At 40.8% G+C, this 24844-nt stretch overlaps 1 protein-coding gene across 6 annotated transcripts in view; it reads left to right on the top strand.

The window, feature by feature from the left end:
- The window catches only part of tnr (tenascin R (restrictin, janusin)), a 274847-nt gene that overhangs the window by 135511 nt on the left and 114492 nt on the right, over window positions 1–24844 (top strand). For all 6 annotated transcript variants that reach the window (XM_033638024.2, XM_033638023.2, XM_078173333.1 and 3 more), the window contains exon 4: window positions 22007–22127. In XM_033638024.2, coding sequence (XP_033493915.2) covers window positions 22007–22127 — 121 coding nt within the window. The remainder of the gene's footprint in view (window positions 1–22006; window positions 22128–24844) is intronic.

The raw sequence follows: 24844 nt of genomic DNA, 5'->3' as shown, positions 1-24844 counted from the left end.
GCTGTGTGTGTGCACGGCTCAGTTTTGCTTGAGGCTCAGAGATTTCTCGTGTCAGTGGTTTGATCTTAAATATATGAGGTTACACCAAAGAGCACATCCTAGTGTAGCGGTGTGTCTGCAAATATATTCATAGATTTGTTTTCCACGGAGGAGAACTGAGAATTAAATGAGTGAGGAAAGCTGATAGGGGATATAATGTCTTCATTGTCTTAATGGAAAAGTTTGAGAGTGTCAGTTGTAGCATAGAGAGAGCGAGAGAAAAGGGAATTGCAGATTGGAGGAGTGAAATGGAGAAGGACAGGAAGCAAAACAGAGAAAGTGAAATGGTGACTGCTGATGCTTTTGCACTGATGTTTTTTATGCAAACCTTAGCACTGATTAAACAGTTTATTACTCCAACAGTCATTAAACATGATAAGACGAGCCATTTGCAGCATCAGCCATGATCTGGAATCTACTTAGCTAGTGAACATCACGCGGTCAAGCATGCAGAAAGAAATTTCTCTCTGCATGAGCCAGTTTGTTCTGACTGAGGTGTTATGATTGAGCTTAGCTTGTGGTTATTAGCAGAATGAAAGTCTCTGTGTCAATGTACAGTAGTTATTGAAACAGGTGCAAGGGATGAGGAGACAAGTTAATGGATGAGGTGAATGAGAGCATAATAAGGAGAAAACAAGAAAAACTCAAACAGAGAAACATTGAGAAGTGAGTGAGGACCGAGAAAGGTGACGAGAGAAGCAGCATAAACAGAGTGGAGACAGGAGGTGAGATTGACAGCAGTGGAAGCCTTTGATCTCAGGTTTCTAATCAATGGGGATTATGGTCTATGTGCCTGTGTCAGTCCTGATTATGGCTGCAGCACCAGGAGACAGTGGTGCATCCAGAGGAGTACAAACGGCTCCTTATTCTAAAGAGAGGTCTTCTGCACAACCCTGTCTAGATGCATCTTATCAGACGTCTGAACTGGTTGACAGGACTCATGAATTCAACGTGCAGATGGATTTAGCATTTAGAAAACAGTGTGAATAAAACCCAGCGTGTAAATCTTCGTCACACCCAAATATAGTCTGCGGAGACTGAACTGTCACACGTAGTAAACCAAAGTGCTACATTGTGACTGTAATATGCCAGCAGTGTGGGAGTGCGTCTCCACTGTAGGGAGTAAACACTGTGGATACACGACGCAGGAAATCATATGAAACACAACGTAACAGAAGACTATAAACTGCAAGTGCAAGGACAGACAGACCCTGGAGAACCACTCTAAAATCTTTGAAAGTGAATTCTTTCAACTTCCACTGACAGCAAATGGATTTCAGCATGTACATCCAGGGAGTTAAGATGTCAGGATTTTGACGTTTGGCGTGACAGCTTTTGGAATATGACGGATTATGCATCTTGTCCTCGCTGTCTCTCTCCCGCTCTTTTAATGTCTCCAACGCTGCTCTTTTGTTTTTGTTCATCTTGTTTCTCTTTTTTGTAGCTTTTTTGTTTAAAAACAAAACATTTTTCTCTCTTGATTTTCAGTATAATGGTACCTGTATCATTTATTGTTTGTGCTCCATTGTGTTGTAGCACCATTGTTGATTGAATGTTATTTTAATCTCTGTTCATCTATTCTATTTTGTACATTCTCCTTGTGCTGTACAAAGAGAAAAAAACTTTAACTATAATATATATTCACAACACTCAGGTTGGCTGTGGGGTTTAAACCATGCTCAGTTGGTACAAGTGTGCCAAGAAAATATCCCCCACACCATTCCACCTCCACCACCACCACCAGCAGCCTGAACCACTGATACAAGGCAGGATGGATCCATGCTTTCATGTTGTTTACACCAAATTCTGACCCTACCATCTGAATGTGGCAGCAGAAATCCAGACTCATCAGACCAGGCAACGTTTTTCCAATCATCTATTGTCCAGTTTTGGTGAGAAAACCCGTGTGAATTGTAGCCTCAGTTTCCTGTTGTTAGCTGACAGGAGTGGCACCTGGTGTGGTCTTCTGCTGCTGTAGCCCATCTGCTTCAAGGTTGGACGTGTTGTTGGTTCAGAGATGGTCTTCTGCAGACCTTGGTTGTAACCAGTGGTTATTTGAGTTACTGTTGCCTTTCTATCATCTTGAACCAGTCTGACCATTCTCCTCTGACCTCTTGCATCAACAAGGCATTTTCACAGAGAACTGCCGCTCGCTGGATATTTTCTATATTTTATTTTGAGACCATCCTCTGTAAACCCTAGAGATGTTTGTGCATGAAAATCCCAGTAGATCAGCAGTTTCTGAAATACTCAGACCAGCCCGTCTGGCAACAACAACCATGCCACGTTCAAAGTCACTTAAATCACCTTTCTTCCCCGTTCTAATGCTCGGTTTGAACTTCAGCAGGTCGTCTTGACCATGTCTACAGTAACCAGATAGTGTATCAAGACACAAAATATCACAAAGGACAAAATGTGGATCAAAAGTGAGTTGAGTGAGTGATATTGACTTTAAGCTTTAGGGCTCCTGGAAAATACAGACATGAAAAGATTTAGGTTAGATAGTGACTTTTGATATTGTTATGTGTACATTTTTAGCCCTGGGTGATACGTCTGAACTAAAAGCGAACCAGGGGGCCCCTCCTGGCAAAATGTGTCCAGTCAGACATTTGTAAGGTCTTAGGAGCAAAGTTGTTCAGCACCATCTATGTTGTCAAAGGATTGAGAATCTTGGTGAAAATACAGCTTAAACTTTTCTTGGAAATGTGCAAGTACTTTGCAATCATAGTGCTGCCTGGAGTGGAATTCCACTATCCAAAGTTTCCCAACATTAACAAATAACCTGGTGATTTTACAGAAGAATTTATTACCAATAACCCAAACCATGCAATGAGTTTTTTCACAAGTTTAATTGCAAAGAAATACCTCATTAATGCTTAGAAACAAGAACCATCCATTACACAATGCATTCATTTATTTATAGATGTTCCCTTACTGCTCAGATTTTATTCTATTTCTACTTTTGCTCGGTTAAGACGGTGCTGCTGAAACCAGTCACAGCAGTCTGTCACTGTGACAGGCTGTGTGCTAATGAACTGGACCTTTGTGTCTCCTCCTCACCAGGCTATTCCTGGAACTGATAGCACCACAATCTGATGTCCTGGTACAGAGATGTAGCCAAGATAACCCGTTCAATCTGACCTTACCTTCCTCTGTACTGGAAGCTTTGTCAATTTGACCCTGTCTTAGTGCGATCAATAATTAATGTCTTAACAGCCTGACCCCACCTCTAAAAAATCTGAACTTTGCCTTTAAATTATGATGCTGATGCCTCTGTGGGTTTCTCTGCTGTGATTATGTTCAGGTATCTAACAGTATTATACTTTTTAAATAAACATTTTAGTGATACATGGTTCATTGTAAGTAGTTTTTCAACATAAAAATGCCTGATAGCTCCCTTAATGCTACAAGAGGCAGCTTAATAACCGTAAAGCTTTACAAGCTCTGCTTTCTTTCTTTATTTCTTAATCTTTTCCTTTCTCTTATGAGTTAGAACTTATAAAATTTTACTGTGAAGCACACGGTAGTCAGAACAACAAAGAGCAGAAGCAGACCAGTACACTGCAGTTGAAGAAATCTCACTCCAACAAGTAAGTTTTTAAAGAGTTTGGCTTGATCTCATCAGACAGGTTGTTCAAAGAGTCTGGCGGGGCTCTGATGGAGAAAGCTTGATAATCCGTAGTTGTCTGTCTAGACTGTGAAATGACCAAAACAGCGCTGCCTCAGGATCTCAAGCTGCGCCTGGGCTCATAACGGCTTAAAAGCTCAGATGCAGCTAGGCGCTAGTCCAAGACGTGTCTTAAAGGTAATGAATACAATTTCTAGAATAGTCCTCCTTTGCACTGTTTGTGTCGGTAAAGTCAGGTAAGGGCTAGTCTTCTATATGAGAAAGCTTTTTGACAAAATCAGGTTAAATCCATCGATGAAAGACCGATGAATTCTTGATTTTTATGATGGTTAGTGGAAATATAGCAAATCCACAAGCTTCTTTAAACAAGAAAGAAACCTTACCCATAGATTTGTACCTGATGATAACCACCCTCTTAAAATGATTGTCAAGGGACTTGAACAAATCAGATTGTTTGTGTTACATTTCATGGCTGAAACTCTTTAGTTCCCCCCAGTGATTTAAGTCTAACCAATCTCTCTTCAGCTTGATCAGTAATGAAAGGCTCTCCAATCTGTCCTAACAGTTTGTAGCTTAATCAATAATAACAGTCTTACGAGTCCAATTGTAGCTTGATCAATAATTTATGTTTTACTGGTGTGACTCAACCCAACTTCAGTCAATAATGGAGGTCCAACCAATCTTATACTCTGGGACAAACTGAGTCTTAAAAAAAGAAAAACATTTTTGGTAGTTTCAGGAAAGAGCGGTTTGTTTTCTTGTGACAAAATAACATGTAGATTTTACTGATCACTTTTAAGGCTCTTCATGGTCTCTCTCCCAGTTATATCGCCGACCTCTTAGTAACGTACACACCAGGACGTATCTAAAGGTCCTCGGGCAGAGGTCTTTTGTCTGTTTTTGAGGCCTGGCTGAAAACTAAAGGGGAGAGAGCGTTTGCCGTCAGGGCCCCGAGGCTCCGGAACAGTCTGCATGAAGAAATCAGGTCAGCTGAGTCAATGATCTCTGTTAAGTCCTTTCTTAAAACATACTTTTATCAAGAGCCTCTCCTGATTTTACTAGAGTTTTAAGTTCATGTAGACTATCTTATATCTGTCTTATATCTGTTTTATTTAATGACACGGAAAGCACTTTGTAACTCTGCTTTGAAAAGCACTTTTTTAATGAAGCTTATTATTATCATATAATTATAATTGCCATGTTGTAATGTTTTTGGAAACTTGACATGGCTCTGGAAAAATGATCCTGTTTATCAGCCCTACTCTTAACCGTGTGGCAAATCGCGCAATACATAGTTGTAGTTTCGCCCACATCCTCCTGTTTCCACGTTATTAAAACGCTTGCCTGCGCTTCAGCTCATAATCTTTCTCTTTACCCACCGCCATTATCTTCTGAGTGCCGGGTCCATACTGTGCTTGTGCATCCAACAGAGATGAGAAGGGAGCGGGATGGCTCACTTCTTAGCTACTTCCGTCATCAACTGCAAAAAACCTTCATGTGAGTGAGTTGCTAGATTTACTAGCCAGCCATGGAATTTACTCGCCACGTGCATTTGGGCAATCCTTATTGTTGAGCCCTGCTGGGGACATTTACCTGATGCAGTTTGTGTTTATTTACTGGCAGTCCATCTTAAATTTGTCTCCATTGGTATAGATATTTGTAGGGCTGCCTCCGACTAAGAATTTTCCTAGTCGACCAATAGTAGTCATTTAGAGCCATTAGTCAACTAGTCACTTGCATGTTTAAGATATTAATTTAATTATTATATTATCCTGCAACTAAGCGACCAATGATATCTTGCCGTCAAATGACCTTTCTAGTCAACTGACGTTTGGTCGACTATTAGGGGGCAGCCCTAAATATTTCAAGAGCTTATTATCATAAACAGTTAAAGGCCGTTCATTAAATAGATAAACCAACATCAGATATTCCACAGAGTGCAAAAAAACAAACAATTATCATGATTTTGGAAAATAAATAAAAACAGGGATATCTGGTTTTGCAAAGGAACACCTCCATTTGTTTCTGTTTGGTATAAAGTAGATATTGAATTGAATTTTTACAGATGATAGTAAAAAAAAAAAAAAAACATCTTGATTGAAGTCATTTTTAACTTGTTTACTTTCCACTGAAGGAGCACATTTCCCTTTTTTTTAATAAACGAATTAACTAACAAAAAGAAAGCAAAAGTCACTGATAAGCCTGTTTTGGCATGTGTAAAGCATGACTTTTACTTGTCATTAGGTTATTCATGTTTCTCCAATTCAAAGAGAAGACGACATTAAAAAGCAGGGACAATGTCACCACAACCACATGCCGATACCCGTAATAATGCCTGTCAATAAGACATAATGCCATGCAGGCTTTAAAATAACCACCTTTTGTGGTTATCTGCCATTGAGCTGTTTATTTGGTAATTGAATACAATCCCCACTGAGCGCCGGGAGCACTTCTTCTTCTCTCGCTGTCGTGGCATTGAGCAGACAGCAGCAACAGAGGAACGTGTCAATCCTTTTGATCCTCCGTAGTTGCTTTATCGTCTCCGCACAGCTTATGGTATTGGATTGTTGCTGTGTTTTGTGTGTCATTTCAACCCACCTTCAAGTCGCAGAAGAGAGAGAAAAACAGATAGCACAGGTAGGAGGAAGCAGACTTTTTTCACCTATTTACTGTATATGAAAGGTACAGGAGAATGCATTTCTGTCATTTGTGTCCCACAAGGAACAGAAGCCTTTGAAAGGGGAAGATGAAAGGAGAGAAATGGCTTGCTAAAAAGGAAGGGGGGGGGGGCAACAGACAACAACAGCTCAGTGAGGTGACAGACAGGAGTTTTTTGAAGTTTTTAGTCCATTTTTTTGTTTTAGGTCATGCCTGAGAAAAAAGATAGGGGAAGAGAATTAAGTGAAAGGAAGGGAGGCGGAGTGCATGTCAAACTCAGGCGCTGACAAGATGTTTGATGTGTGTTATACAGGCACCACATTTAGGAGAGACAAATTGGAAAATAGTAATGTTTTCTAAAAACCTTGTACATGTGTTTTGCGTGGACTGTCCTGAGCCAGAAAATGACAGAGTAGGTTGTCTGTAAAAGCAGCTTTTAATGAACCACATCTACATTTCATGTAGGTAGTTACCTCCAGTGGCTGTAGTAATTATGACAGGTGCAAAAGTGGGAGTGAAGTAGTGAAGTGGAGGTGAAGTAGTATGAAGAGCGACAAAGTCCATATAGGGAGGAGGTCAGCGTGGATGGATGGATCAAACAAACATTGGACTTTTACCTCTAAAACGACTGAAACCAAAAGTCAATGTTGAGGTATTTTAAGTTAAAGTTACATAATGTGATGAGGCTCAACCATTGATCTTTTCTCGATTTCTTGATGATTTTTGAACCTAACCACACCAGCACAGGTGCTAATGTAGAAAACACTCCCGTGGGTCATATTAGAGGGTAGGAACAAACATCATATGGTCATATGGGTCAGCCCAGTCACCAGAAGAAAATATTGGCATTGTATGTTTCTGCAAACCATTGATACGTAACATTTGTACGTTTCATATGAAGCATATCAACCTCCTACTGTGTGAGCAGATTTTGTCACCAGGAGGGGATGGTGGATGGCGTGACACCTAGGCGATATGGCTGCCAAGTTGCAGACCACTGCTTGAGACCAACAAACAACATTAGTTTTTTGGAGACTCTTAGCCATGTTTCCACCGGTGTTTGTGTCACTGAACTTGGGTGTTTTTTATTGAAACATCATAGAGTTTCTGGGCAACATTGAGTTTTTTTACTGACCCATCCCTGCTTTTCCAGTGGCCTTTGTGTCACCAAACTTTGGTGTTTTAAGCCAAAACATGATGTTTTACAAACCAAAACCAAAACCAAGTGTTTTTTCTGCCTAAACCTAACCACACCTTCACCACAGTGTTGTTGAGAAATGTTAAGTTTCAGCATACCCGCTACAAATTCATTCATGTGTTTTCCCTGCTTATCCTGTCAGGGGTCGCGGGAGGGCTGGAGCCTATCCCAGCTAACATTAGGGGAGAGGCGGGGTACACCCTGGACAGGTCACCAGACTATAACATTGCTGACACATAGAGACAGACAACCGTTCATGCTCACATTCACACCTACAGGCAGTTTCGAGTCACCAGTCAGCCTAACCTGCATGTCTTTGGACTGTGGGAGGAAGTTGGAGTACCTGGAGAAAACCCACGCTGACACGGACAGAACATGCAAACTCCACACAGAACGGCTCCCCCACCCCGGGTTCAAACCAGGAACCTTCTTGCTGTGAGGTCACAATGCTAACCACTGCCGTGCCGCCTATCCGCTATAGAATAATGAACAAATGTAATATCTCCACAGTTTCCATACAATATGAACATCTTTTCATGTGATTAGCTTGTATGGGTCAGAGGACTTGTTTTTGTGCCTAATGCACGAAACAGAAATACTAAAAATAAGACAAAAAGTGTTTTTGTACATTCTGCATTGGTTGTTATTGATTGAATTCCAAGCCTAAAATCCAAAGCGACTTGTGATTTAGTTTGCAAGCACTTTCTACCTTTATTTATTTTATTTTTATTTTTTCCAGTCCATTCTGAAATGACCAGCAGGCAGCTCTGAAATGGAAAATGAGTTTGCTAAAAGCCATGTATTGTGACAGGACAGAATAGAAGAGCAGTGGGTATTCAGCTGCTGCAGACGTGAGAGAGAAAAAAAATCCATTCAGTTCCTCCTGACTCATAGCCGGATGAACTCAAAAGGATGTAAGCATTTACCTTCACTCTCTAAATTTTTCACTGTCCTCTCACGCTCTTTCATCCGTCCGTTCCCTCGCTCGCTCTCTCTATCTCACCTACTCTCCCATTTATTCTCTCCCACTTTTGTCTCTGTGCTCTCCTCTTTTACTGTCTATCTGTCTGAATGCTTCCTTTGTTCTGTCTCTTTTAATCTCCTTTGTTTTAAATGTGTAATGAGACCAATAATCTTTCCACTGAGGCCAAATCAGAGATGAAAGAAAGACCACACAAGTCAAGTCCAAGACATGTCTGAGTCAAGGGCGAAAATGTGAGTCCTCTCCTTAGACTAGACGTGAGCTAGGATGTAGCTAATATCTGTTCCATTGTTTTTTCTTTGATGAGTTGTGAGTGTTACCTACAACATAAACTTTATTAATGCAGTCAGTTGGATTTAATCATGCAGGATCACTAGATCAACAGGAGTGTTCTTCTCTTTTATGGAGCAGTGCACAGACCGTAAAGTACAATCTGGCACCGTACAGCTTGCACACAAAAGCTGGTGACACTGACTACACAGTACAATTGAAAATTACAGTAAATTACAAACCTTCTATAATTGGTTGCACTTGTCATCTTGCACGTCTTTCACAAACTGAGGCAGCAGAGGATAGATGTGTAAGATGCTCATCTCATACTTTCACAGGACAGGATGAGGAAGAGAGAGATCACACTGCATATTTCAGTTGTTCCTCTATACTTAGGTCTCGATCCCAATACAATGCCCCTACCACTTCTCCCCGCCCCTCTGTTTTGCCTAGGGGTAGGATAGAGGGTAGGGTGAAGTGTTCGGGCTATGTTAGCAAACACCAGCCTCCCGGGTGAAGGTCGATAATTGTTGGACCCATCCACCACCACTCCCACCTGCCCTACTTGAACTTTTGGCCCCCTTAACTTTACCTTGTTGTATGGCCGTGTTTCCCCCTGACGCCGTCAGGCGCTGTAAAACACTGTAAGACACTGACAGCGCCTGGCTGCACATCATGCTTACGTGAATGGACCGCTTTTTTCGTTCTACGTCTGATGGGGAAGTCACTGTCCAAGCGCCAGTATTAGACAGTTTGGGAATGAAACCAGCTTAGAAGGGTTGTCCCATTTCATAGGGGAAGATTTAAACCACTACCCCTTGTAACTCTGTTCTGACCTGTTCTGAGTGGACCTTACTGTAGGCCACTTCTTGCATTGCTTATTGCATAGTTCTTGCATAGCTTGTTGTGCTGCTCTGTTGATTAAACTGATTAAGTAAAAGCATAATGTTGACAGAATTTGAAAACCAAGATTGACTGTTGTGGTTCTTAATTGCATAGTCTGAGGTTATGGCCGTGTATCGGCTGATATAGCTCATAGACAGTTGGCATTGGCGGCAAAAAAATAATTTAAAAAAAGTGATCTGGGCCCTGGTGTTTTTGAAAGTTTCTGCAGGACAATAGAGTTCTGTAGCACAGAGCTATATCGACTTGAGGCTACATAGAAAATACATGTTAGCAGCATAATTTATTGCTGTTTTTGGTCTCATGAGGGCGTGTGCTGATAAATAGCTGTCGTGATGAGTAATCAAGTAATTCAATATATCAACTGTATCAATTACCCAATCTTCTTATTTTTTTTTTTTAATTTAATTTTTGTACTGCACATTGCATGTGATTTTAAGACAGCTTTGTTTAAACAATTGGTATGACCTATCATTACAACTGGATTATTGTAAAGTATCAGCAGAACCTGCAGTAGTAATAGTAGTGTTGGTGTCAACATTAGATATATTATTAATGCCTTACAACAGATAAAAATCACTTATAAACAGAACTGCTTCACTTAAGTTTGCTATGAACAATTACTAAGAAAGATATTAAATATAGTGAATCAGATATGAGCTAATAAATATTATTATTATTTTATTTTACTTTATTTCCAATGCTGTCTCTAACTGGGAATTAGTTATTAATGAGCAGAAAAAAGTAGTCCTTGAATTGTAAAAAAAAAAAAAAGAGAAATCCAGGGATCTCCAGGAGCAACAGATACGAGAATTGCTTTCAGGAGATTGAATACTGTCGTGCACTTTTTCACTGCATGTTATCTCGGTGCCTCCTGTGAACATTTGTTTACATCTTCCTTGATAAATCGGTCTCAGTGTGCAGCATGGAGCCGGCCGTCATCAGTGGCCTGAGGTTGTAATATTTGCTGTAGAATAGAATCCATTTCATGGTCCCATCTTTGCTCTGAAACAGCCCTGAGAAAGAGGAAAAGACTCGTGCAGCCCTCCGGTTTGCGGGAGCAGCCAATGAACAGAGCCCAATGGTCCTGAAAGACAAGGCAATTTGGCCAGAGTGATGGGAATAATGAGAAAAGCATCGTAATGTTGCCAGAGTCCAATTTACAAGGTGGAGAGGGAAAGAGAGACAGGGAGAGCTAAAAGGGAAGCATGGATGGAGAAGGAATAAAAGAGCGGTAGAGAGAGAGAGTGAGCGATCACCCACGCAAGAAGGCCTGGTATTGGTTTTGTATTCATGTTGAGGTGGCTGCACATTAACCTGTGCAAATGGAGGTTATGGCTTTACTTCCACAGGGCGAGCAAGGAGGGGACAACAAGGGCTGCTGCCAGAAAAAGAGAGAAAGAGAAGCAATGAACATAGCGGAGAGAAAATTCAGTCTTTCCATCTTTACAGTATGTGGCTCTCAGGTTGAGAATCAGCCACAGAGATGTGATTATACAGCACATCTCTGGAAGAACAGATTTACCGTGCAGAGTTTAAAAATGACTTAGGGATAAAGAGAATCCTCAGAGAAAGAAAGACAGAAAATGAAAAGCCTGTCAGAGAGATAAAAGGAGATGGCAAAAATGACAAGTAGAGATAATGAAAAATGAGAGCGGCAAATAAAAGAAGACAGACCAGCTGAGAGCGAAGGTCATTTTCTGAAAGAGGTGAATAAAATCACGGATAAGAGAAACTGTGAGTATGGGAAAAAAAAAAAAAGAAGAAGAAGTCCACTCGGCTCTCTCCTGACTCCACGTTATGTCACAGCAGTGTGACGCTGCGCAGCAGACTTCAACAGATGGTACCAGTTCAGGCCTGAGACAGACATCCAACCTGCAGCATCTTAAACCAGCAGCAGCGCTCGATGCCTTCGTCCGCGCTGACTGCTCATGATCACAGTGTCTCTCTGAGCGACTGTGTGCATCAGCAGCTGGAGAGGCGCTGGAGATTACCATCGTGGCTGGATTACAGAAGGCGATTGCTTCATTAAACGTTTCCGCTGTCCTCTTCTCAACTTGTAAAGGGATAGTTACAGTGAGCTGCTCCCAAGGCTGACTTATCTGTTCTCACCGAGCCCCCTGAGGGCCGCAGAGAGGAAAGAGACCACATACACAGATTGAGACATATGTCTACGGGGCAGACAGCAAGCACTTAGTCGGGAGGCAACAGTCTAAAAAGCCCTGTGGCCATGGAAAGAGAGCTACACACACACATACACACTGAGAGGTAATGAAGCTTTCCAGCATATATCCCTTCAATAATCCAACAGGGATGTTAATCTCCTGTGGGTCCCTTACTGCTAAAACACACAGATACACACACCTACACACACATTTATTCAGCGAGAGACTGTGATCAGTGAGCAGTGTGTGGGAGGGGAGGCGTTCGGTGGCTGCTTCTTGTTTCATGATGCAGCTGGTTGGATGAGAGAGGCTCACTCTTTCACTTTCACCTCTCCTTTCTGTGTCTCTTGAACCCTCTCATCAGTTGTCCTGTTTTGTTCATTATTAAACCCCTCTAACCATTTTACCTATTTTTTTTTCTTTAGTAGTTTATTTTGACCATTTTCTCAAATACTTAATACTTTACATTGGATATTGTCTGTATATGGATATGGTAATGTCCATGTATATATACACTATGTATACATGTACACTGTATATATGCAGATAACAACAGCGCTTCCAAAGCTGCTCTGCGAGGTGTAAATGAAACATTTAAGTGTTCTGAGAGAAAGCCCACAGGTACGGAAAAAAAGTCTTGACCCATCATGACTTCTGCTGTCCACTCGGCTTTGCTGAAGGGCTGCGAGCACAATGCACTCCCACAAGTCATGGCTCCTCTCACTCATCCATGGTGAGGGAATCATTATGGATGAGCGAGGGAGTAGTGCTCACAGCATCTGTTAATACCCTTGTGGTAATAACAAGCTGTCATATTTTTGTTGCTCCCTACGAAGGAGTCATGAAAGACAGTCTTCACACCTTCAGTGAAAAGTAAGAGCAAGCCGTGCAGCACAATGAAGCCTTGTGTAACACTAGAGTGGCCCCTTTTTTGCCCTCCAAAACCACAGAACATTTTATGTATGACTTAACCACATATTTCTCAGAAAACATAAATGTGAGCATGACCTTTGCATGCAGCATGCTTTCACTTCCCTGTGATAAAGGATCTCCAAAGCAGCAACATACTTATGTGCTCCAATTACCAATATGTATAGAAAACATTACAGACTACATTATAGCAAAACCTGATACAACTTATTTCTTTGTGCCTAGAGCTGTAGTTTATTTTGACTTGATTCCACAAACCATAAATTAGTGTTGTCAAATATATCCATTTATTTATATTGATTCTGAATATTTTAAACAGTGTCAGTACTCCTTTGCTGAAATAGTGATACACCAGTACCAGCTGCATTTTTTCCCTCTTTATGTTAATGTTTACCAAAGTCATTATGCTTTTCCGTGCATCTGACCGAGAAAAAGGCGGTGATGTTGAGTCGTTTGATGAAAATTTCAACTTGTATTCCCTCAATGTCAACTGTGGTATCAAAAAATAGTATCGAATATTACAAGTTTTCAAGATATTTTAAGGTATTGAAGTTAGAAATTCCAGTATCGTGATAACACTACCGTAAATACTAGCTAGAGTGCTAAATGTGTTTTTATTCATGGCTGAAAATAGTCCCCAAAAAGACTGAGAAACACGGGATTTACTCCTGTTTACACAGTTGCTAAAGCTGTTAAAAAAGGTTCGAAATGAAGTAAAAATGATGAAAAGGATGTATTTTTTGACCAACTGTTGGATTTACATCTGGTAGAAACTAAAAAGCCACAGACAACTTCAATTGGATTAAACCATGATGATGTAATACACCTTTAGTCTTCAGATCTTTCATCAATGCAGTCACCTTTGATTGGATTAAACCATGGTGATGTAATACACCTGTAGTCTAAAATCTCTTTAAGGGTGCTTTCAGGCCTAGAGTTGTCTTGCTTTGGTCTGAATCAGGGACTAATTTTGTTACAAAGTTGTATAATTGCCAGGAGTTGGTTCATGTTCTCACGGAAGCATTTACAAGTGGACCAGATCAAATGCGAAAAAGCTGCTCTTGATTGGTCAGAATTTCCATGCAGGAAAAATCCAGAGAATGAACACAACATTGAAGAAGAGTACACTTCCAAGATAAATGTGACACTTTCTAATGTCACAATGGAGGGACAACTACGCAGGTTGATTTTAGCGCTGCTCATCGTGGACTATATTGCTGTCATTGTTCATTTTAGTCAAACCATACAGTTTGAAAACGAGGCGCGGCTCCAACTAGAAAACAATGTTTTGAAGCACTGGATGTGCTGAATGTGCATATTAAGGCAGTACAGGAGGAGGTGCACATTAATAATCCTCCAGGACTGTAACATGCTCATGTTTAACCCAAACAATGTGTCATGTGACTGCAGTTGGTTCGGATCGAGGTCAGAACACATTCTCACCACAAACGAACTGCACCAGAGTTCGTTTGAAACTGGACTGAGACCACCTCTTCAAGAAGGTCTCGGTATGGTTGTTTTGGTGCACACCCAAGTGTGATTGCTGTGTTCACATCTGCTCAGACAAACTGCACTTAGGAGGCAAATGAACTTGAATTCAATTGAACTAAACCAAACAGGGTACGTGTGAAAGCACCCTAACACAAGTGAGAAAGCTTCCCTCAAAGGCAGATTGAAACCAGACTTGACATTCTGCAAAACCTGCAGCTATTTTACGCCCAACACGCATCACCTACACTTTACTTAGTGACAGTCACAACATTGGTAAATAGTTAGAATAAGAAAAATAAATGAATTGCTTTCTCCTGCATGAGGGACGTACAGTCAGGGGCTACTTTACAAAGTAAATATGCTCGTTAATTCACACTGCCAGCTCCTCTAAATAGTGAATAATGTGACTGCAGCTGAAAACATTAAGTATGCAGACAGGGTCAAGAGGTTCAGTTGCTGCTAGTCTAAAGATTAAAATCAGCAAGATGTGTGATATAAGTAGAGCTGCTGTTGCTGCTACAGCACAGTGTATAGAGTCATAAACAAAAATCACAGTCAGTGGCAGCTCTCTCTTCAGAAACAAAGCTGTCACAGGGTGAGGTCAAAGGAAAATGGCAAGGAAGCAAAGACAGAAGTGAGGAAATGAGAGCTCTGAGTCATCTTTGGATGGTTCAGTGACATGTTGTCTACTGTGATGTAAGGTGGTGAAACAGGAGGACGAATGTGCAGCTGAAAAAGTAGAATCAGTCATAGCATCATACAGAAACTTGATAGATTATAGATTCAACATGGACCAAAATCCCTAATAAGCATCCCCAGCACATTTTAAGTTTTTGCCTCAAAAATGGGGTCCTATCCACCGCTGTGTAGTTTTACCTAATAAAGTGTTTACGGAGTGTATATAAAGGTCACATAGGCCAACATATAATCCACAAAAAGGGACAAGTAAGCCTTTAAATCAGGATCTGTTTATAAGCATGGGCATTGCTTGATAAAGCCACAGAGCTGCATAAAACCCTTAGCAGTGTGAGCTTTTGACCCGGAGCCTGCAACCACAAATCCCAGTAATCCCTGAAGTGAAATTTGCATCGAACTGCGTGATTGTTATGGACACCCTTCCTACTCTGCCTCTCCTAATACTTAAGTGCAGTGAAAGTTTGTGGTGAGTTGGAGTTGTCGGAGTTTGTTCAATGAGTTCTTGTCTAAAGAGCACACTGCACATTGTACTACAGCTGAGTTCATCGCCAGTGTGTTTTTAGCCTGGGCAGAGGCCATGTGGACAGAGCTCGGCAAAAGAATATCTTCCTTTTTCTGATCCTTGAGGTCAGTTGTGTTTCTGGTAGCCTTCTGGAGCAGCTGGCATCTTCACGAGGTATTGTACTAGATCTAAATCATGAGGCCACTCTCAAGTGGCAGGCCACGACTGTCATGGACAAGTTGGTATAATGCTGTCTTGAAGGGTTTCAACCTCAGGAAAAATATATTTTAAAGTGCTAGCGAGCTAACAAAACAAGACTAAAGCCTCAGTTATACCTTCATCTGGCTCCGTTCGCAGATTGCGCATGCACCTCAACAGAGTGCGAAGGCATTTATACTTGGCACATTCTCCGTTGCAGTATTCGCCACAAAGACAGGGGGCAGTAGATAAAAAATATTACAGGAAGTAGTAGAAGCAGGCAAAAAACAGAAGTAGAAGCAAATGGAAAACAATGTAAACAGCAATGATGGCGGCACGAAAAGTATGGATTGCAGAGGAGGAGGAATTGTTATGTTTATGGCTTTTGACCAGACAAAGCATTGCAAAAGAAGATGGTCTGTCCACCTGTTACATGTAGCGAGATATCTGACTGGGGAACACAGCCAGCTTGTGAAGCCCATGTAGATGCCAGTGTAGATGAAGAGATGCACTTCAGCTAGTCTTCCCTCAAATTCGTCCATTTTGAACAGAGCAACACTAGCACGGCTTGCGAAAAGTTTCATAATCCTTGAGGTGCGCGACCTTGCGAAGCGTCAGCCCGTGCGGCTGTTGCCAGGTGCGTGATTAAGTCATTTGTGGCGCGTGAACCTCGCGCACTCGTGACTGCATTGAGCATAAACTAGGCTTAACTAGCAGAAGATTCAGTTCGTGATACAAGTCCGGGAATACAGGATCAGGAGCAAGGCCAGGCTGTGGCATCCTCTGAAATTTTTCATAGGGGTGGCCAAATGGGGCCTAACTGACTTTCAGGAATTTGTTTATGCTGTTAAAGTATACATTAAGGAACATTGAGGAATTGCATACTGATATTCTTTGGTTCATCATTTTACAGTTTATATTACTAATTATTTGAAGTTCATAGACTTAAACCAGTCCTGATAACATTTTGAGTACCACAACGATCCTGTTTTAATGTGTTATGTATCTGTAAATACATGTTTTGGTAATTCTTTGTTCATCAAGTAGGCTGGTTGTCCTTTTTTGTAAAAAGTACAAATATACTGCTTTAATTTGATATGATTTGATTAAGTATATTGATTTTAAGTAACAAAACATTCTCTGGGAACAAGTGTAGGGGAGATTTGTGGGTAGCCTAATTTTGGAGCATTATTTATCCCTCACTGAGCTATGCCAACAAATTGATGTGTTGCCTTGTCCAATTTTACAAGATACCACTACCGTCACGCTACCTTAAAAAAACAAAAGAACGCAACACAGCCTCATAAAGACATAATATCAACCTCCGATTATATTCACCAGGGGATGGTGGTGGGGTCGGGGGCTGGATAGCAATTGAATCAGAGGCCAGGGCCCCACCAGTGCCCTTTGGAGGGCGCCACCGAGGCCAGGAAAGCGTTAGCCATGAGCAAGGGGGAGTATATAATAGTCTGCAGTGGGGTTTTTTGTTCTTTCTTTTGTTTGTTTGTTTCCAAAGTTGAGTAGTTGATGAAATACAGCAATGTCATCCATCAAGACCATCCATCAAAATCAAAGGCAAAAATGAAAAGAAAAAAAAAAGAAAGAAAAAAAAAGTTCCTTGCACTCGCATTAAACTCAGACTGGATATTTTTGTCCTCATCTACAGTATGGTTCCATTTTCTCTTTCTGTATCAAATACATTACACAGGGCATGCTGTGTGTTTGTGTGTGTGCACTTATGACTGTTCCTTTGAACCTCTGGGGGCTTTTTGTGACAGATGAGGCACTAATGTAATGGTTTGGGTCTGTAAATGTTTCTTGTTTTCACCGTGGGGGCATTAGGAAGAAGGAAGCAAGCTCAGTTATTATCTTCCAAATAACTAATGATGCCAACAAGATGTTTCTGTCAATATCTGCCACTGACTTCGTTCATCCAGAATATGTAGAGAGGCTGAGCATGCTCCACAATAACTACATTAAAATAAAGGATAGCTGTAAGAATTATACATTAAAACATCTTTACAGTATTTTAGAAATTCACTTATTATCTAGACTTTGTAAATATCATAACCCGTCTTTTTTTCTGTTTTTTCCTCTTCATTATCATGTGTTCTTTTCTCTCTAACCAAGATCGTTTTTTGTCATTTAGCACTTGCTCTCCAGCAGCACATCTGTATCCCCAGATGTGATAAAAAAAAATACTTTTTTTAAAGTTCCCCACATGACAAAGATTGGATTAGTATCTCGGTGTAATTACACTGTGCATTTTTAGATTCAATTCTCTTTTCATATCGACACTCCTGCCCGTAAACCACATTGTGGATGAAAGGGAGATATTGTCAAAGAATCAAACGCTCACCTCAGAGAGAAATGTAATCTAACAAAGATGAAAAAAGTTAGACAGACAAGATCAAAGTGATTTTTTTATACTTAAAACTTTTAAACATGCTGGTTTCTGTGGTTCATTTTACAATTGGGATATTTTACCGAATAGCCTCCTTTTGTATAAGCTGAATATTTTACCTTTTCCTTTGTGACGCTGCATAAAGTGTCCTGATGGTTTTTATTATAATTGGAACAGGCAGTTTCATTTCAGCTCCACAGGGGGTGAACTCATCCAATTTGTCTCAAGAAAATCACCAGCTAACACATAAAATGACAGTATTGTTTCAGAGCACAGTCATTGAATTTATGTTTTTCTACACGCCCAGAATATATAGCTGTGAATAAACGAAACACACACACACACACACACACACACTCAGGTTCCATGCAGCCAAATTACTTTAATTTTTATTTTTTTCTACTTAAACATTTAGAAAGCGTCTCTAGATTGAGAGTCTGCTTGCTGACAGATCTAATTACCATCAAGGCAGGTGGACTGTTATTTTATGAAAGGCTAAAACACTTGATACATGACACAGTGTGGTGATGTGCCTCCCTGTGTGTATTTCCCTATACGTATGTGTGGATATGACTGTGAATGCAATACTACTGTAGATCCGAAGGCGTACGTATCAGTGCACTTGGTTTTGTGTTGGCTAATGTGCTTGTGTGCGTGTGTTCTCTCTCCTGGAAAAAAAAAAGTGAGTAAATTAAGCCAGTCTTTAGCGCCTGGAGCATGTTGATTCTCTTTACTCTGAATGAGTGGGTCTGTCCTTAATTGAGCCTCCGTGAAAAACCTCCTCTCGTTGTGCGATGAAACGCCCGTGGGCATCAGCCTGCACCATGACCCAATGACTAAAGCCTAACCCGATGACTTTGAAACTCTTTCAAACTTTTATCACTGCCAGTGCGAAACTATCTATAGGGTTGTGTTAATGTACTGTATATTTGGTAGGCGTTTAAAAGCAGTATGCCTTAAAGCAAGACACTGCATGCGTACAAGAGACCTTTATCTTGTTTGTCTGTAGCGAGATAAAAAGGTTGCATGAATTTTCATCTTGTGACACATCTATTTTTAACTCTGTTTCTTTGTCGTAGAAAAGAGGTTAAAGAAACTGATATTAACTGGTATAAAAGAGAGCCTGCCCGAAAGTTACAGCTGATTTATTTATGTATTTATTCATGTAAATTTAATTGTACTGAGACAATGCAGATGTATCAACATCCCTTGTCTCTTGGCCAGATGTTACATTATCCGTTAAAACAGCAATAAAACACAAAACATGTAAAATCACAACACAGGAAAGAGACAACCTGTCAGTATCAGTGTATGTTAGATAAAAAAGTAAAAAGAAATTTCACTGTAGAAATGCCAAAGATATACTTAACATAGCTGACAAATAATCACCCTACAAGATCTATTTAGCAGCTACTCTTGTGCTTTCGATTGTATCATGCAATTTTCATCAGCAGATGGACTTGTCTGCCTGTCATTAAAATGTAAATGTTTAAATTTGCATTCCTGCCGTTACTTTTAACGACCTCTTGTCCATCTTGGTTTCAAAATTTTTGATTTTTGAGTACTCAAGGTTAAAATAGGTTTAACAGCAAATAATCAGCCTCTACATGCATCTGTTTTACAGGAAATGGATCATTATAACATATGTAGACAAACATGGTGTTCTTTTTTTATCAGCATTCTTTATCAACTCTCATAAACTCTTTCTTGTCCCTCCAGTCTTTAAACTATCCCCTCTGTGCTTCCCCCACCCTGGATGGCACATGGGTGAAATAACCCCAAAATAAGAAAATAAATTGGTACATTTCAGGTTAACGAAGTCCAGTTAATTGCTAGTGAATGTAGAGAGTCTTTCCATCAGTGCACAGATGGTCAGACAGGCGTACAGTTCAACATAATATGGAGAACGATGTCACCAATAATATGTGAACAATGAATATTTACTTGGGCCCAAAAGTATTTTTTCTCTCAAGGATGTTTATTTTTCCTGTAATTTGTAGCAAAACATAACGTTCTTTTCAGGACACTTCTAAGAAATTAGCTGGAAATTATTTTAAGAATTAATTTCTGAAAATAATGTTATGTGTTTAGAGGGAAAAAAAACAAATGTCGACTTAAATTTTATTTTCTTCACATACTCAGTACTGGTCAGACTCCTATTAAATACATGATGGTCACGGTTGATCTTGAGAGCTGTTTTCCATCGTGCTTGTAACAAGGAACAACTGAAACGTCCATGTTGTGCCATTCATCATCATCATGTGTTTTAAGCATGCGTGTGAGCCATCTACTGAAGCTAGCTGAGGGGACGCTGCGTTAGCTAATGGCTGTGAACAACATGGTTCCAGTTGGCTTGCTCACTCCTTCATCATCAGCGTGCTTTTCATTTGTTTGGTGAATTCACCAGTTAAACGGCTCGTGTCGTGTCAGACAGCGGCTCCATGCTTTAGGGGAGGGTTTCAAAGCAGAACATTTTTCCATCTCTGCTGCGCAGAGCAGGCAGCATTGGTTTGGAGTCTATTCCAGCAAGGCCAAAGTCATTGTTGAAAGCATTAGTGGCACCGTCTGAAGCGAGGCATGCTGTCGATTGTAGCGTATGAGCAGCTATCTTTCCCCTATGGGTCCTTTATGATGTACTGTATGTGTCAACCTTCTTTATATGAGTGGGTCTGTACACCATGCAAGTGCCTCACACGCATACACAGAGGTTGCTCCACTTTGCCTTGAAATGAAAGATGTGCTCAGGTGGGTGCAAAAGATCTATAAAGTGTGACTGTGTGAGCAGGAAGTCTGAGTCTGCATCAATTTATGAAAAAAAAAAGCTTTTTATTTTGCCTCAATGAGACAAACTTAAAAGGATTCATGGTTCACACACTCTGGGATATTCTGTTTCTCATTTATGTGCAAATACACTGAAGTTTCAACATTTCCACCCTAAATGATCAAAAAAAAAAAGGCAGAGCCAGTTAGGTGTGATAAGAAGACTTCCATCTGGCTCTCACAAAAGGCGCCAGCTGAGAGCAATAGCCTGCTTCACCAACATGAGATGCATTGTTGTGATAAAAGAGGCACTTGAATACAGACTACACAGGCTCATCTGTGAGACCCCCCCCCTTCTGAACTGTATTCTTCCCACACATACGTAGACACGAACATGCTAAAACTCAGGGGAATTGCGCTGAAAATTACTGCTAGGACACATTAACACACACATACCACTGATATAATTGCTTTTCAGTCTTGTCCTCATACTTTCAAGACACCAGCTGTCCCCCGCACTTGCAAGATAAAACATATTTTTTTGGAGGTTGGGCAAGACGTTTGATTCAGTTGATAGTGACAAAACTCAATAAATTCAAATAGCAGCATGAAAGGCAAACTTCAACTCTGCGCCGTTTTATCTTCACTGATACGTGACAGTCAGCTTGAAGGATCCACATCCCTTTTTCCGTCTGTGCTGCTTTTATTTCAGTTTGTCCCTGTTCTCACTTCCACATTCGTGGAGAGGGGATTACAGCAGCATCACTCAAACCATTTCTCTACTGAAATCCATCTATCAACTCTCTCCCTGAGCAATATTTCTGTATTCCTCCCGAGTGGAAAGATCAAATATTTGGTATTGCACAGTGAAATACATTCAAAGGTTCTTAGCCAGTTCCACAATCCCTGGAGGAGTTTCCTTTTTTTCCTGTCTGAAGCCAATTATTTTACATCAGATCAAAGGCATTTATTTACCATTTACTGAGGATAAGCTGATGGCAGTGGGACTCCCTACATGCACAGAAACCCACATACAACAGACACATGAACCGTTTCCATGTCGGCAGATTTAACAACTACACTGGAACAGCTACAGTATGTCTTTTTGTGCAACTCAAACAACCCATCACAGACTGCTTTTTCTCTTCTCACACCTCTCTGCTTCATCTTACTTCTCCACAGGTGTGAGTGGACAGGAGTGGTGAGGTTTCTTCCCAGCATGCCACTGGCACAGCAGCATCACAGGGCCACTGCGCCCGCAGCAGGCTGGATCCTGGCTCTGGCTCTGTTTCTTGCTCTACAGGTAAAATGTGTTCAGACAAAATTGCCCTGGCTATTTCTTTTCCTGAGTCGAGCTGCCCAGGGCTTTTTTCCCCCTCATATTCATTATGTATTTCCAATCTACTATATTTGGCACTGAAGTTAATCACTAGACTCTGGGCACAAATCCACACTGGCCAGTTTACTATCAAACAGAAATGATGATTTGGAGTTTAGTGTTGTTTTCCTGCGTTATATGTGAACCTTTCTAGTCATGCATATACTCAAACGAGGCTGTGAAGATAACTGTATGATCACTATACTGGGGTCAGCTGATGCCCACCACCAGGCTGAGCTCATTATTGTCCTCACAGCAATTTATTCATTTATTAAATTTCTGCTGTTGAAAATTACAGGAGTGCATATAGTTGCTCTTCACCCTGTGTCAAGACCGCAAGTGAACCAGATGTGTTTTCAACTCGCACATCTCACACAACACACTCTGATTTCATGTCTGCAGCAGGCTCACAACTCAGATGCATCTCACAGTTGTAACTGAGACCTGAAGCTTTTATTTACGCTTTAAGGCTATTTTTTCCAACAGTACACACATAAACAAGAGGTTGATGCTCAATAAAGAGCCAGAGAGCAGCACACTCTGTTCCGGTTTGTAACTCTTCCTTCACTTTTGCCCTGCAGCTGGGAAGCTAGACACGGGAGCGTCTTAGGTAAAGAGTAGCTGCAGTGTTTATTCATGGGCAAACTGTAACCTGCTCTGTACATTTACTGCCACTAGACACCTTCACTGCTCACTTTTCCCTTTGCACTCTCTCTTGCTACACACACACTATGCATTGCCCTGTTGAGCCACACTGCTTCTATAACACGATCATATGCATCAGTGTTGATGGAGAGGAAGACCAGGAATATTCACACACGGGGAAACGAAATCTATACCGTCACAACCCGAAACACATATGCAGTGTTGGCAGATTTACCACTCGAAACTCTCAGTAAAGAATATGTCTTGATGTCAGACAGAGATAGACAGACAGACAGAATCAGGCTTCTCATTTCTATTCAGTGACCTTTTAATGTTGTGGCTGAAATGATGATGAGTAGATTTAATTAGGTAAAGCTAGCTTGCCAATTAAGCTAACATTAGCTCCATGAGTTATGTTTCTGGCTGACTTTTTAAAGTGTCAATCAGACTCGTTTTAAAAGAGATTGTTGTAAAAAGCGGTCTTAAACATGCACCTGGTGACTGTATACATGCAATAATTGAGGCTAAAGCTGCATGTCCCTGGCAAAAAGTCACCTCCCACAGATGTATAAGAATAACTAAATACCGAACACCAAGATGGTGCCAGTTGAGTTCAATGGAGATGCTCAGCTGGCTCATACTTTTAAAAAGTTTCTATCTTCTGCTGTGTGCGGCCAACTGAATATGCGGAGTAGTGTTTCTCCTGCTGGCCCCGCCCACGAGTTCCCGCTCAGCTCATAGACTTTACATTATGATGACATCAGGGAATCTTAAGTCGTTTTTCTTGGCTTGAAGAAAGTTTTAGTAATGTAAAACTATCATGGATCAAAATTTCAGAACAGAAAGAGGTGTCATGTCACCAGTTTTACAAATGTCTCTTTTATTATGGTGGTCTGCAGGGGAAGGGCTTTTTGGGCCGCAGGGGATTTTTTTCGCTGGAATATGGGGAGTGGCCACTGGGAGAAATTCTAAGCAAGGCTATGCAGCCTTTCTGGGGGCCTGTACCATCCTCACTAACAGATGAGACGTGGAAACAAAGAAACAGCATTGTTCTTGTATTGCAGTTTAGAGCAGCTTAGTATTAAAAGTATGATAAGAAAAAATGGCACCTTAAACTGCTGTTTACGGCTTATCTTACACACTTATTCCTATTTTCAAACAGTATGTTTTACCTGTGTGTTTCAACATTACAACAGGAAGGGCTTTAAGGACGAGGGGGCAAATGTAACATTGTCTGTGGTTGCTGGGGTATAAACTAGACAGAGCTGCCAACATTAGCCTAAAATCTAACAGCATCCAGGACCAGTTTAATATAGTTAGAAAATACTAAACAGTGGATATCAGTGACCTGTAACCCCACAAACTAATGTGGTTAGTTAATGATGTGCTCCCTGGCCTTGGATGTAATGCTTTATTAGTAGGAAGCTACTTAGGCTGACATCCTGACATTTGCAGCTTTGAAAAGATAAACATACTTTTTAATCCATTCCTTATGCATTTACTCTTGTGTTTTGGTTTTGAAAAGGGTGAAAATAAGACACACACCCTCCAACTATTTAAAGAGCATTGTTCCTCCGCAGCCTCTTGCACATCTCTTCGACATGTGGAGACGTCCAAATCTTGACAGGCCCGCTGTGCCTAGTTACGGTTGCTAAGCTATGATTGGGACGGTCGCTGTTCAGTGAATGGGTTTCAGGAATGGTCAGCTGCACACAGGTAGTGCTAGTGGGGTCAAATTCAGCAAGATGTCATAAATACAGCCAGTAGTTGATCCCAGGATGTCTGCCTGTGGCTGTATTTTTTGCTTATTATTCTTTCCCCTTGAAATGTTGCTTGCTTTATCCAATGTTAGAAATTCTCTGTGCCTCCTGCCAGACAAAAAGAAAGCACAGCCTCAAAATACCAAACTGTCACCAGATTTTTTGCAAATGACCCATTTTTTTTATGTGAAAATTGTTTTGTCAGTGTTGCAACCAGCGAGAAAAATCCTTCATATA

This window comes from Epinephelus lanceolatus, chromosome 12 (assembly GCF_041903045.1).
Source record: "Epinephelus lanceolatus isolate andai-2023 chromosome 12, ASM4190304v1, whole genome shotgun sequence".
NCBI classification, from domain to species: domain Eukaryota; kingdom Metazoa; phylum Chordata; class Actinopteri; order Perciformes; family Serranidae; genus Epinephelus; species Epinephelus lanceolatus.
This window is presented reverse-complemented; position numbering and strand designations above follow the sequence as displayed.